Below are 14,524 nucleotides of genomic sequence, written 5' to 3'. Positions count from 1 at the left end.
TGACTCTTAGTATGTTGTTGTCATGTAACGTTGCATACATGTGCCTAAAAACCTAATTTTTGTTCAAAATTAAATATTCAAAATGTGAACACTTAATACTAACTTCATAGTGATGCAATGCTTACCTTTTAGAAGGATCTGCTTTTCATACTGTCTTTAGCATTACTGCGAAAGACTGCTGCACTGAGGAAAAATTTCTTTTCTCAACTATCTTTGGTCCTAAGTCTTCAAGAGTAGCTTTCTTTTCCTTCCTGCAAACCTGACAGTGGACTTCTAAAATGATCATCCAGTTTTGGGATGCATAGAAATTAATCTGAAATTTCAGGACAATACCTCAGTACTCTGAGTGTATTGCTAAGCAGGGTGGGAAAAGGTTTGCCCATGTAAGACACAAATTCATATAAGGGAAAGTAGAAGAAAGAAAAAAAAAATCATTTCTTATCTGAGTACAAAAGGCATTAAGTATTTCACGATTAATGAAGATGTATAGATAGACTGCAAAAACATCTTACCTAAAGAGTGTTTGAACATTTACAATAGTCTTAGCATCTGCCATGTAGTCTTCCTCGGCACTCATTGTACTTTCTTTGTCCACGACCACCATATTAGCTGCAAAGGTGACCCCACATCTTAATAAGTCATCTAGGCTTTTGTGAAGAGAAAGAGGGAGAAAGAAACAAGTAACTTAAATATGTAACATTTAAAAGATTAGGGATGGTTGGAATTTGCAGATCACAAGCTGAGTTGCGGGTTCCCTTCATCTCCATGTACATATCATAACTTCCAATATAATCTATATCAAGTATATAATCTCAATTGATAGAATAGAATATGAATAATTATTTTCCTTGAAATAATACAGAATGCACTTCCGTAAGTTGTTACAGTCCCTCTCCTTTTGCAAAAATGATAAATTTATTTCAACTTAAAATAAGCCTTTAACGGTTTCTTGGGAAGACATTATGTCCTTACATACTGCGACAACTTTCTTCATTGCAGTTACTTTTGGCAATAAACAGATCAAAATAAATGCTTTGGGTTGCTCTTTCCCACAATTATATTTCAGTTTCAAAATGCTAATAAAGGTTCTGCCAGGACATGTCATACATTCTTCTTTTAGGTTAATCTATGAGTTGGAGTGTTCTCATGATGCGTTCAGGGGCAGCTGTACATCAGTAAAACTTTGCACTCTGCTGGACAATGTTTCCTGTGAAGCCTGACCATAGAAAAAACTCGCAGACAGCTGAGTAACAGTTCCAATCATGCCTTATAGCTTTGTTTCCAAAATGAAGCATGTCTATTGTTTTAACAATAATATTTTCCATAGAAACTAAGCACTTTTTGAAAAGTTTAGTAAGGACTTTTCTGTAATGATAAAGACTGCTAGGAACCTAGCAATTTTTAAGTACGTGAAAATAAGAAGAAAGGATGAATTTCATGGTTTCCAAGGGAAACTGGAAAAATAAATTTTTGCATCATTCTGTTTACTTTCAAGGTGAAAAGCTGTTTTGGCATTATAATTGCTTCTCATTTGGCAATCTATAATATTGTCTTAATTGTCCTGATACAGTTTTTCTTTTCATCAATGATCTTCTTAGGTTCCTAAGTTTACGTAACCTATTATAAATTCTTTTCGAAATTTTGGATAAAGAGAACTCTACAAATTCATGGTATTTATTTTAGGTCTTATATGTATTCTTCCAAAACAAATACATAATATAATTATTTTTGAAACTGTGCAGTATCACCAGTGGTTGACTACAAAAATAAGAAAGGCTGTATTTTATATGATCTATATTAACAACCTCAGTACACAAGTAGAACTCCGACCTTTCTCTGAGCAATTTGTATTTCTGCTTTTTCAGTCTTTCAGTTGATCCCTGAAAATAGCAGCATATTCTGAAATATCCAGATTTTCTGCATTTCAACATTTCATAAGCTCAACAGCTATTCTTATTTTAGCAGTTACATTCAGGTAATTTGTGGAGAATTAAAAAAAAATACTAATATAGAAGTATTATCATTCTAGTTCTCAGGTACCTCAGCTATAGGTTTCTTAATACTGAATAGGTTTCTACACAGCTGTGAAATCCGTTCAGTTACAGATCTCGCATCATTTATACCTGAAGACTGTAGAATAGATTTCTACTACTTGATGAGATATTTTGAAGAAGTTCATCCCAGCTATGAATTTTGGTAAAGCTATTTTTTCTGCAGGCCATCCACTTCTAACAAAAAGGAGTGGTAAATAAGAGTAATTCCTTTGGTGGTTTTCTCTCTAAAATGATGACATTTCATGCCAGATGACCAAATGACAAAAAAATTAGATACTTAAAAGGTAGTAGGTGGCACTTTGGGAATGTATTCTATACCTATTAAACAAGAAAGGAACCTCTGCATATTGTACATTGTAGTTCTTAGCTAAAGATGATCAACTTCTATTAATTGTACATGATTTAAAAACATGTTTAGGAAAACACAGGGAATAAGTATGAACTATGTTTTTAAAAGTCTTGTTATTGATGAAAACAGATGTCAAAACTCCGCCCTCTCCCCCCCCCCCCCAAATATGATTGGTTATTGCACCAGGAATTAAAGCGATTGTATTGTCAGAAAAGATGCAGAAGTTCATGCTAGTATTACTGTAAACTGTAGAATTCTGTATAATTACTTATTTCAAAGACTCTACACACTTTTTTTCTTTTTTTTTTTTTTTTTTTTTTCTCCACTCTCAGTTCTAAAAACAACAAAAGACCTTTAGGGAGGGATTTGGTGATTTCATTTTTGACATAAACTCAGTAAATTTAATTAATTTTCCATGTTAATAAAAACAGGTTAACATCTTTGGGTTATTAATTACTTTGGATACTTTGAGCCAACTCAGTTATTCTGCTAGTATGAATTCTTTTTATAATTGTTGTGGAATTAAGAGTTAAGAAAGTAGTAGATATTAACAACCTGAGACACTTTTTTGGTTTAGAGTAAGAAATGTAGAAAATGAAAAACACTTCTGCAGATTCTTTGCAAATCGCACAATGACTATGATATCACCAAGGTAAATCTGTAACTGTATCACTACTATAAGTAGTTTTGAAGCCCTTGTTACAACAGGTTGAGATGGAGAAACATTGAATCTCCAGAATTCTCACTGAAAAACTGGATTCTGTTAATTCAGGACAGGAAGTAAGTTTTTTTGATTTCCACTTGGGGAATAAGTATTATGGGCTTGTAGCCCCAACTCAAAATCAGCTACATAGTGAAGCAAACCATTTTCTTCTTTAAACGGACACTCCACACACAGGAGTTTACTAAAATGCAAATGAGCCCTTGCTCTTCTCTTGTTTCTGCCTGACTTTAAACATTAAATCTATGTTGCTAAACCTAGATATGCAAATATACAGTAGCAGAGGTGAAGACAGAAGTGTAGGAGTAGGTGATATTTTACGTAGTGAAAGATGAAGACTGTCGGACACATTCAAGACTGTCAGTATTAGTACTGTCTACATTCTGTAGCTACCTTTACAAAATCCTAGTCAGTAAATCCAAACAAATTATAACTAAGTATAGAATGATACTAGAATCAGGGCTATAACCTGGCAATTTGTAGAAACATATTAATGCACCTAAATAAGCGTTGATCTTATTTTTTTGAAGATATTAACCTGTGTTCCCTGTCATACTTTTCACTAGTGATATCCTTTATAAGTCAGAAATTTGAAATCCCAAATTATAGCACACTGACACAAACCATGCATGCAAAAAGATCATCTTCAAATACAACACACACTTAAGCATGCAATGACAATACACACAACAAACCACTGAGCACTACAATGTTAAGTTTTCTAACAGTTATTTCACCTACTTGTCGATAGAGCCCACCATGTAGTAAACCATTGGAAACCAACAGATTGCATCCAGAAAATGCATATCTGGCCTAAGCAGCAGATGGGATTACAAAATGAAACATAATATCACAACAGCAGCATCTCTTCTAAAATATTTCAATAAACTGGTAGCTTTTTTAAAAAAAATAACTTTTTAAATCTTTGGCAGTGTAATATCACTTTAAATAGGAAACAGGTTTGCAGAAAGCTGTGAATCAACAGTTTGCTGTGATCTTAAAGAATGATCAGAATTAACATGCTTATATTAATAAATGCACCTCTTAAATCAGAAATTTTATGGCACAGTACAATTCCAAATATAAGAATGAATGACTGATGTCAAAGACACACTACCAAGTTATACTCCAAGGCATGACTTAGGAGTACTTAAAATAAGCAGTGAGAATTTTCAATTAAAATGTGAAGTGGAAACCCAATCATCATTTCGTTTTTGTGCCAACAGCTCCATTCAAGTCAATAAGACGATCTTAGATGAAACCTTATTTTTAAAATGGAATGTGAAAACTAAGATACTGTATTTTATGGCATTGTTTCTTTAATCATAAGTTTTACTGTGTTTCCTCTTACATACCAAGAAATATCGGAAATCTTAAAACGTATGGGATGTGTAGATATCAGAATAAGCATACTGTAATAAATTGCCTTAATAAACAGAGAAAATAGAATATAACAACAAGGCATAGATATGTTCATTGAAGGTGGCTGAATCCTACGTCCAATGAAGTAAATTACAAAATTCCAATTGACTTGAATGGCAGCCTGAATTCCACTTCATGCATGTATGAAAAGCATGCTGGCTTTTCAGCTAGCTTCTGTAGTCCCATGAATGCTGGCCTTTCAGAGGAGTTACTGCAAATGCTGTGTAGAGCGAGACAACATTAAAGCTATTAGTTTTATTAGCAACCATAGCTTTTACTTTATGCTAACAAAAAGTGGTTTTAGCCATAAATGTCACAACAGCATTAAAGTTTGTAAACTCGGGCGCTATGCTGGAAAAGAGAACAAGCACTAGAGGGCACTGTATGCTCACATCTTTAAGATTAAAGTCACAAATCAAAAGTCCTTTAGCCTAATTCAGGCTTTTACCAATTTGTGTAATTCACTGTATGCCATAATATGTACATAAAAAAGCTTCTGTTTTGCAAACACAGGTGTATACAGCTTCACTAAAGAGCTGTCTGAGGCAAAAGTGAGACACTTCACAGCAGGCCTTTGTATAATAAATCACTTAAACTAGAACATATATATGCAAAGAGAAGTGTCAGCCTGGAATCAGAACCTATAAGAAATTTCTGCTGCTGTCATTTCTTTAAGTCATAGTTTGATCTAATTTTCTGTATATGGCTAGCCTCCATTTTTGTATCTTCCAAATTGTGATTTTAAGTACTTGAGCAGTACCAAAGTGTTGCCCCCAAAAAAAAAAGTCTCTTTCATTCACTGTCAGATTATAAATGAATCAGTCTTGCCAGAGAAGAATTTGTCTGAAATTTTAAACAGGTAATGCAAGAAGGGCTAAGAATTCCAGCGATCTCCAGACAGATATGGTAGTGACAACAATAAAGCAGGTTTTAATTTTCTTCCATGACTTTATATAATTGTAGACAAAGTGTGTGTGTGTGTCAGGGGGAGTGCCCTACTGGCTTAAAGAACTGTTTATCTTGGAGTCTAAAGTTATTAAAAATATAGCTGACTGGTCCAGGCCACTAAGTGCCTTGTGTTAAGTAGGTTAGTGTTGTCTGAAGTGCTGTCATGTAGCTGTGAAACTGTTACACAGTTTGCTTTTTACAGTGTTTATGAAGTTATTTAATTTTAGTAGTAATATTCACATTATTTTAGGTATTTTTAAGAAATACTTAGCTGAAACATTGGCCATGAAGAATAAGGACATTTAAATTTACTATGGCCATTTACAGTCAGTAAAAAGTCCATTTCGTATATGACAGTGAACATAGGGTATTATTTTTGTCACCAACTCTTCTCAAAGATAAATGTGCCATAATGTTTTTGATTTTAAGTTGGCCATGTGAAGAGTGATCATCTATTGAAGTAATGGTAAAATGAGTTTAAAATGTATCATTAAAAAAAAAAAAAAAAAATGACTTACGGGTTATCCAGGAGTAATACAATGGGATTTAGTTCTTTCTTTGGTCGGTAATAAGCTCTGAGTGGAACAATAAAGTTATATAAGCCATTTCCAGCAGTTTCTGCTGCAACTATAATCAATTTATTTTTGAATCCATAGGCTTTGGCATCTTCATAGTAGTTATGTTGGCATCCCTAAAATCAAAATAAGAAACAAGTTCAGTGGATATGAACAGAGATTTAGCTGTGACATTAAAGGGTTTTACCATTAGAAATAGAAAAATGTATCAGATGACCTGATATAGGCCTGATTCGACATAAACAAACGCTTGGTGATGAAAAGGATGAGAAAACATGTTATAACTTAGCAAGTGCTGAACAAACCTCATCTCTAAGCAGAAACCAGAATTTAACTCTGTTCAGATGCAAGAGACAGGAGAATGCAGTTTTATCCAGTGACAGAAACTGCCTTTACCTTATCTAGTCTTAGGCAACAGAAGGGTACTTTTTCATGCAGAAGATGACAAAATGTGGGAGAGCTTCCAATATACGGAGAGTAAGGAGGATAGCCTTTGGCATACCTAGGAGAATAGAACAAACATTTTTCAGTATAGCAAATTACTGAAACACAGTTGACTATACAACTATTTTTTGGTATGTTTATACCTATATGTCCAAGTTTTGCAGTTATCTGTAGACTGGCAGAGTCAAGTACATGAAATGAACTATGTTCCATAAGGATCAAAAGAATGTATTTTGTGGCTTCGACCAATTCAATACAATTTAGTGAAAGCTATCGTGCTTTTGTGGACTAAAGGAATTTTGCTTGAGGTTTTTTTTTTGTATAGGCATCTTTGGAAATGGGCTGATGTATCATAGTGTGCTGTCCTAGTGTTTTGAACACATGTACTGGAAACTTTTAAGGAAGGAAAAAAAAGGAAGGAAAGAAAATAGAAATAATTGTGGTACTTCTGCTCTTCTTCCTCCATTTTCCTTTCAAACACTTACCAAGAATGAGTGAGGTCATCATCTTCTTGCTTTAACAACATACTTTCAACATGGTTGGAATAAATTTTAAATGGCAAATCCTCTTGCTGATGAGATGAAATTTCTAATTGGCCTTAGTTTTTAATACGAGGCCTTTTAAATCCTGGTATTTCAGTCTGCAGATTTAAGATGGCTTGTTCTATTACTTTTTTCATTGGCTCTTTATGATCTTCCCTGGGGCTTCTCATGCTTGCCACTGTTGGAGATGGGAAACTGCGCTAGGTGAGCCACTGGTGTAATTGTGTTTTTCAGTTTTAACATCCCTGACTAATCCCAATAAACATAATTGCTTATCTGCATGGCAGTTACAGGATTGAATCTTCTGTTTTTATCTGAGTAATGCATCATTATTTTCCATAACGTGCTAACAAGCATTTTATATTAGATATAATAATTTTGTCTCATACCACATTTTTTGTCATTGCTACATTTTGAAGTCAGACACCTAGCCCCAGCGTTCAACAAGCCTGTTGGATGATCTGATTATCACTGCATTCTCAGGACAGAAGAACTTATCTGTTTACAAATTTGTTCAGTTCTGTCTTTATAACTATAGAATGTAAGAAAAATGGTCATAAAAAATGCTATAAAAATTGCTATACACAATTAGATCTTTATAACCGCGTATAGAAAATCTCCAGCAAATGGAGGAGTTAATCTGTTTTTTTATTTCAAAATAGGCATAATGGCATTCTGCTAACAGACAATAGCATTTCATAAAAGGGTATAATTCCATAATTGGCCTTTATGGGTCTTGCTTCCTACAACTGCTTGGACTGATTTGCATGTCAAAAAATTATCCATGCTGTTTACATAACATTAGCTTTTCAAATTATGTTGTTTACTTTATATTTAATATACATACTCTAAGCCTGCAGAGACTTCATCATCTGATGGGGTAGCTTCATCTTCTGACTGGTCACTTAGCAGGTCACATGTCTGAAGTGAGGATGAGTCTGCAACCTCCAAAACAGGTGCTATACTGGGCCGTCTGCCCTCTTTACCTCCCTCGGAAGGAAGAGCTAGCGTAGGTCCGCTGGATGTTCGGCATCCTGTATCTTGTAGATCGATAGCCACTGTCCCTGAAGTAGTGTTGAAAGCATTTTCTCAGTGTGGTTGTCAAAACATTTGAATGAGATTCCTATGTTTAGTGGGGATTACCTGACTGCACAGCCAAAGACTGAAAGGAATACTATATTGATTGTGTTTATTACATTAAAATATAACAAATGTTTAAACTATACCTGAGGAAGCCTTTTCTGCAAAGTGGCGCTTTTTCTGACCATTAATATATATTTTCTTGTTAACTACCTTTTTAAAATCATACCTTATATAATTAATCCATATATAGATGCATCAACAACCTGCAGATATTTTTATTGAGCAAGGGCATTTTTTTAATTAAAGCAGCTTATGAAAACTTATTACAACAACCAGTTATGCATGACAAAGAAATGATCCATGTGATTTTCCCAGTTTTTTTGCTTTGCATACATTTTATTATGACTTTTTTATACAACAGTCTTAATTCCATATTGTCAAGTAAAAGAAAAACATAACCAAATTCCGTTGGGTTGGTTTTTTGTTTGGTTTTGTGGTTTGGGTTTTTTGGTTTTTGTTGTTTTTTTTTTTTTCTGAAAATACGAGGGCAAGTGTTTAATATTTTTTTCTTTCCGCACACTATTGGAATTCCTTATACATTAATTTAAATTATAATTTTAGGAATACACTGTTAAAAGCTTAAAAATGCAGTATTCATTGAACAAGAATATGTTGTGAGGCTTTTTTTTTTTTTTTACTTACCCATACTGGCTATTATACTGTGTACAGGTAACCTAGAAGCTCCGCGATAAGATAATTTTGATTCATGGTTTTTTCTATGCTTTTCTTGCTTCTTAAAAGCAGAATTCTCTTCTTTGGTGATATTTATATAAAAACATATATCTGTAGAACTCATGATATATCGAGGACCTGGATTCAGCAAAATGTTTTTGTTATCTTCCTTTCTAACACCAATCAGACAGACTCCAAACCTTAATTAGAAAAGGAAAGGCATGGTTCATTTTGCATAGTTCTGTATATACCAGAATTTCCATTGTCAAAAATGAACCTCCAGTATATTTTTATTTTGCAGATTATGAACATTTGCAGATTTTTGGATGACAAATATGTTGAAAAACGTTATCTCCTAAATAGGCCACTTCTGATCAAGCAGTTTTTACGAGCTCATGATCCCTAGGTATTTGAATCCAGCATTTTTCTTAATCCCCATGATATTCTTCTGATGCTGTTCCAACTGATTTTTTTTCTATCTGATGAATAGTCCCTTCGGGGAAAATATTAGTAGAAGAATGGATATATAATATGAACAAGTATTCATCATGTTAAATTGTTCCATTATTCATATGCAACGGAAACCATTTTCAGAATTCATTTTTGCGATTCACTTCTAGAAATGCATTTGATTAGTGATAGAAAATAAGGAATTAAAGCAAAACAAAAAAGTCTTTCTCTCACTTAAGTATGAGAATAAACTCGGTGTTCAGGATTTGATATGTGTTCATTTTGTTAAATATATACAAATATACATGATTTGTGTTCACAAAAACACAGAGCAGCACTGAATAAGTGATGCATGATCTGGAACCTAAAGAAGATATGTTAGCATCTAACAGAAAAAATACGGTTTAATTTTGAACGGCCACCAGAATGTAGCATGTACCACCTTTAAATTAAACATTTTGCATAAAATGAACACAAAGGAAGCCAGATTTCCAGCTGACTCCTAAATAAATAAAAAGAAAAATACACTAACACACTCCCACCCACCTTTTTCTAGATTATTTTGGACATGGAAAGGGACTGGTGTTCTCATATAACCTGTCTAAGGTACAATTTTTTTCTGGTTGTCAGGCTTATCCTATATATCCTTTATATTCTGTTCTCACAGACTGAGCTGGCCTATACAGAACCAACATGAGCTTTTACCTGACCAGCTGTAACTTACAGGAAAATATCTATGAAATATACTGATGGCCGGATATTTAAACCCAGAAAGAGTAATGTGTAATACCGCACCTTTGAATGCAGAGCTATGTTGCAGGCAAAGCAAGTAATTATTTGTTTGAACTTTAATTGATAGGAAAATAAACATACTTTTTATGTGCATGGAAAGAAGCATATGTGAAGCTTTTCCCCTCATACTCAGCAAAAAAAGTACTTTCTTCCAGGTTAATATGATACACTTCATTACCAGAGCATCTGCCATACATTTTCTGCCATTGTTCCGGTGATTGCTGACTCTCCCTGAAACATGTACAGATAAAGAGAATAATTTAAAACTTACTGTAAAATTCTTATTAATCAGAACAGTATTTCACGGCCATAGAAACTACAAATGTCTATTAAAGAGGTCCCATAGGCTAATCTGAAAGAAATATTTGAGATCAAAGCTTGGTAATACTATAAGTACAGAGATTATTTTAATGAATTAAAGAGCATTTTCTGCTAAGTAATAGGCGTATAAGATTATGTACTTTAAAATCTGGAGAGGTATGGCTGAATTTCTTTAAATTTACACCATAATAAGTAGATTCATTGCAATTTAAAGATGATAGGTGAAACCAACAGCATGCTCATTTATTCATAAAGACAGTCTCTTCAGATGCTCCATGGCAGATTGTCTGGTTCCTGTTTGAAGTAGGTAAAGAATCATTAAAAATAACTTATGCAGGAAAGACCCATTTGGCTTCGGTCACTTTATCTGTAAGAAAGATTTTGGTTTTTCTGCATTTGCTTATCTGTTATCTTCAGATTTACCCTATGGACATTTCTAGTTACTGTGCCTTACATACAATGACAAGTATATACCTTCTTCTCTCTAGTGCAAGAAAAGAAATTATTACTCTAACCATGTTAAGCATATCATCCTTTACTATAGGCAGTTAACATTCTTTATCCAAATGGACTGTTAGTGGAAATGTTCCAAACCTCAGCTAACACTGAAACCTGCAGACTTGGGGCTTCTATGAACTACATACTTTCATGTGGAAACAAAGTTCTGTCTGCATGACTTTTACTGTATATAATGGATGCATATATATACATATATATATGCAGATAGGACATAAAACTGACAAATGTGCTCTGCTTGCCACTTGGAGCTAAGATCTCATGGTACTGGGATATGCTCCTTTGTGTTCATTTATACATGTTCAATATCTTAACACAATTTTTGTTTTTCTTCAATTTACCATTCTTCTCCATCCTCAGCGTAGAAACATTTTGTTTCAAGATGGAAATAAGTGAACAATTTTTATGGCAACAGTATTAACAAACAGTGTACTAGGTGTAGAATAGCAGAACTAGAAATGTAATTACAGAAGAAAATTTTTCTATATTTCTCTTCCCCCTAGAATAGAATGTTCACCTGTTTAAAGTCTGCTTCGTTCCAGTTAGTTGTCTAAAAGCTTCCCATGGGGCTGTTCTGTAAAGATCACATTAAGTTCAAGTCAGAAAGACTATTTTCTTCCAATATTTGGTATCATAATACAAACCTTAATAAAGTTCTATTACTAGATTAGATAATTAGATAACATTTAAAGATAAATATTAAGGTTAATAATTAAGATCAATAATAAGATTATAAATAAGATTCAAGGTAGAATTTTGATGTCTTGCAGACTGAGGTTTTCAATTCCATAAATAGCTGAAAAGACAATGGGATTATTTACATCTAGTTTGTTCAATCTGAAAACTAGTATTGAAGACAAAAGCCAGTTCATATAAAGAGCAGCAAACTTCCCCGTAATTTTAATAGCAAGTTGATCTGGCCAAAGTTGCTTAGAAAATGAACATTTTCCCCAGTCTCCTCACATATTAATTTCAGAAGATAAGGTGGTTTTAATTTATGTACATGTTTCTTTTTGTTTACTGTTTATTGTATTATCTTTCTAATTAGGATTATAGAGAATAATAATTTTTCCTGTGTTCGGCTGCTATGTACTGCCTTCAACTTCCAGTAATTTCCCAGTGTACTTATCTTCATGATTATGCGAAATGAGCTTGTATTATTAACAGTGTCACACTATTTCTTAATAAATATGGGAAATAGATCCCCTGTGGAATAAGTAGCATTTCGTTTGTAAGAGTACAACCAACAGTTGGGACAATGTTTTATCTATAAACTCTCGATGAACTGTTTAATTCCATTAAAATGTAAGTCACTTAGGTTAAGATCATGACTTCACCAAATTAACAAATGTTAAGAAGCTAGAATTTGAAAGTGGTCATATTTTCCCTTAATGAATGACTTTGCACCACGGAAATGACAAAAAGCAAGAAATGTTCTGGTCAGTTCCTTGATAACCTTCTCTGGTTACATGCACCTAAAATACTGTGTAAAAAGAAGACCCATTCCTTGTGGAATGGAAAGGCATAGGTAGTCATTTAAACTTCATTATCTGTGATAACTTGAACAAACATTCCCAGTCACTATATTGTAGTTACTAAACTTGTAAATCAACAGGTATGGGGCTTCTGTGAATGGAAACCTGAACTAATTATTAAGAAAATCCTCCCAATGACTTTGAATAGACTTTATAAAGATTACCCAAGGTTAGAAGCAGTTGATTCATTTCAGTGTCCCCGTAATCCAAGTCTGTTCTTTTTATATAAGGAAGTGAATAGCGACAGGGACTTAAAACTCAAGTCTTACATAAAGTTTAATGCAGGTGCTGGTAGTAACCAGGATAATGAAAGGATAATGAAACAGGAACCAATGTAAAGGAAAGCAGTTCACTGTTAACATTGGAAGTCTATTTAACAAATACTCTTCATTATTTAGATCTAATTTAGTATTTAGTTTGGATATAAATGCATGCATAGTTAAAATTTTTAATTGTAGTTTAAGTAATCTATCTTCACTTCATCTTTTTACTTACACTTAGCCAAACTCAAATGTTCATCTGATTTCATCTTTCTTATGCATAAAGGTAATTTAACCTATTTTAACAATTAGCAGTTAATTTACCTATTGTTCAACATTAGACAATATCTAGAAAAGCCAAAACAATTATTCTGATTTATAAATTAGTCAAATCAGTTTTATGTCTGCAATACAATGACAACCTGTAGATGGAAGCTCAAAACCGACAACTATTTTGAAAACAGATTTCCCCGTTAAGACAATGAAGTGCAGAATCATTTCTTTTACCAACACTGTTCAAACACTCTAGAGTCAGTGCAGAGCTCAGGAAATGCCTATGAAGAATGTAAGTTTACACGGATTTTTTCCCCTAAAATATTAGTGTATACTCAATAAGAAAGTTTGAAAATAAATCTCTTAAGTATAATACTTCTAAAGAGCAGATTTATACCTGTACCTAGGTATGAGTTTATTTTAGTTCACAAGTGTTTAAATCAATTATGGTATTGCACATAAAAAATTATGAATAAAAAAGTAAAATAAGTATAAGATTGATAAAACTGGGACATTGAAGTGGTAATTCAGGAGAAAGAAATTATTCTCACATATTTTAATATTTTATATAATTTTTTCAATTATATGTGATTACTGTTCTTTGAATTTAGAATGTTATATTCAAGAAGCGCATACTTGTTAAAAATCAATGGTTGAATCTCTAGTTGTTAAAAATCATCTTAACTAAATATTCAAGGACACAAAACTTCCAGATTAAACATGGCCTATGTTACACTCGATTATAAGCAAAAAGTAAGCTCAAGCAGATCATTACTTAATGTTTTCAACAGCACAGTAGGGTTTTTTAATAGGATCAGAGCAGTCTAGTAAAACAACAGCTTTGTCCTCGTTTCCTAATTTTGAATGCTTGACTTGGTGACTTTTATCATACATTGAACAGATTTGTGCACTTGTACAAAACTTAATGAAAAATTAAAACCACTGTTAAATTAGACTTTTGAGAACTTATTCCAGTATTTCCAAGGGATTTTAAAAAGTTGTAAGGAATAAAAGGGGAAGCAAAACCCCACCAGTTTGGGGATTATGTAAATTTTTAGCAAAAATGAAATGAAGGGAAGTAGCAAAGGTATTAAATTTGAAAGCTAAGAAAGTGATATTTTGGGAGAGAAATACTTGATTTTTTGAGTTTTTTTATTTTTAGCACTGTGAAGACAAGATTATCTATCAAGTTTTAAATATTTTTGAAGTTTTTTCCCTCTGTGTCTGTTTTAAACTTTCACAGATACAGTATGGTTTTAAAGAACAGTCATATCTATTCAACCAATTAGTCCAGCGTTAATACACATGCTCTAAGATGTCCAAAGTTTGCCATTTTTCAGCATTTTGGAGCCCATCTGAGATTAAATGCTCTGATGAGTGCTGACTAAAGTAGAAGAATGACAACTAGACATTTTCCCTTTTCCAGTCTTTCTGTGTTTATACAGCAAGCTTGTATGCTTCTGTAAAAAGGATTCAAAATAATGCTGACAACTATTTGTGCAAAAAA

The 14,524-nt window shown here is 33.1% G+C and overlaps 1 protein-coding gene across 1 annotated transcript in view; it reads right to left on the bottom strand.

Annotated features, from left to right (window-relative positions):
* Positions 1 to 14,524, bottom strand: part of LOC142085214 (potassium channel subfamily T member 2-like) — an 89,909-nt gene that overhangs the window by 24,150 nt on the left and 51,235 nt on the right. The window contains 7 exon segments of the mRNA XM_075157003.1: positions 513 to 647; positions 3,866 to 3,937; positions 6,013 to 6,185; positions 6,466 to 6,571; positions 7,903 to 8,178; positions 8,837 to 9,070; positions 10,194 to 10,343. Of these exon segments, the coding sequence (XP_075013104.1) occupies positions 513 to 647; positions 3,866 to 3,937; positions 6,013 to 6,185; positions 6,466 to 6,571; positions 7,903 to 8,178; positions 8,837 to 9,070; positions 10,194 to 10,343 (1,146 nt within the window).

The sequence above is a fragment of the Calonectris borealis genome, chromosome 8 (genome assembly GCF_964195595.1).
Source record: "Calonectris borealis chromosome 8, bCalBor7.hap1.2, whole genome shotgun sequence".
NCBI classification, from domain to species: Eukaryota; Metazoa; Chordata; class Aves; order Procellariiformes; family Procellariidae; genus Calonectris; species Calonectris borealis.
The sequence above is the reverse complement of the archived record's forward strand: the minus strand, read 5'-3'. Positions and strand labels throughout refer to the sequence as shown.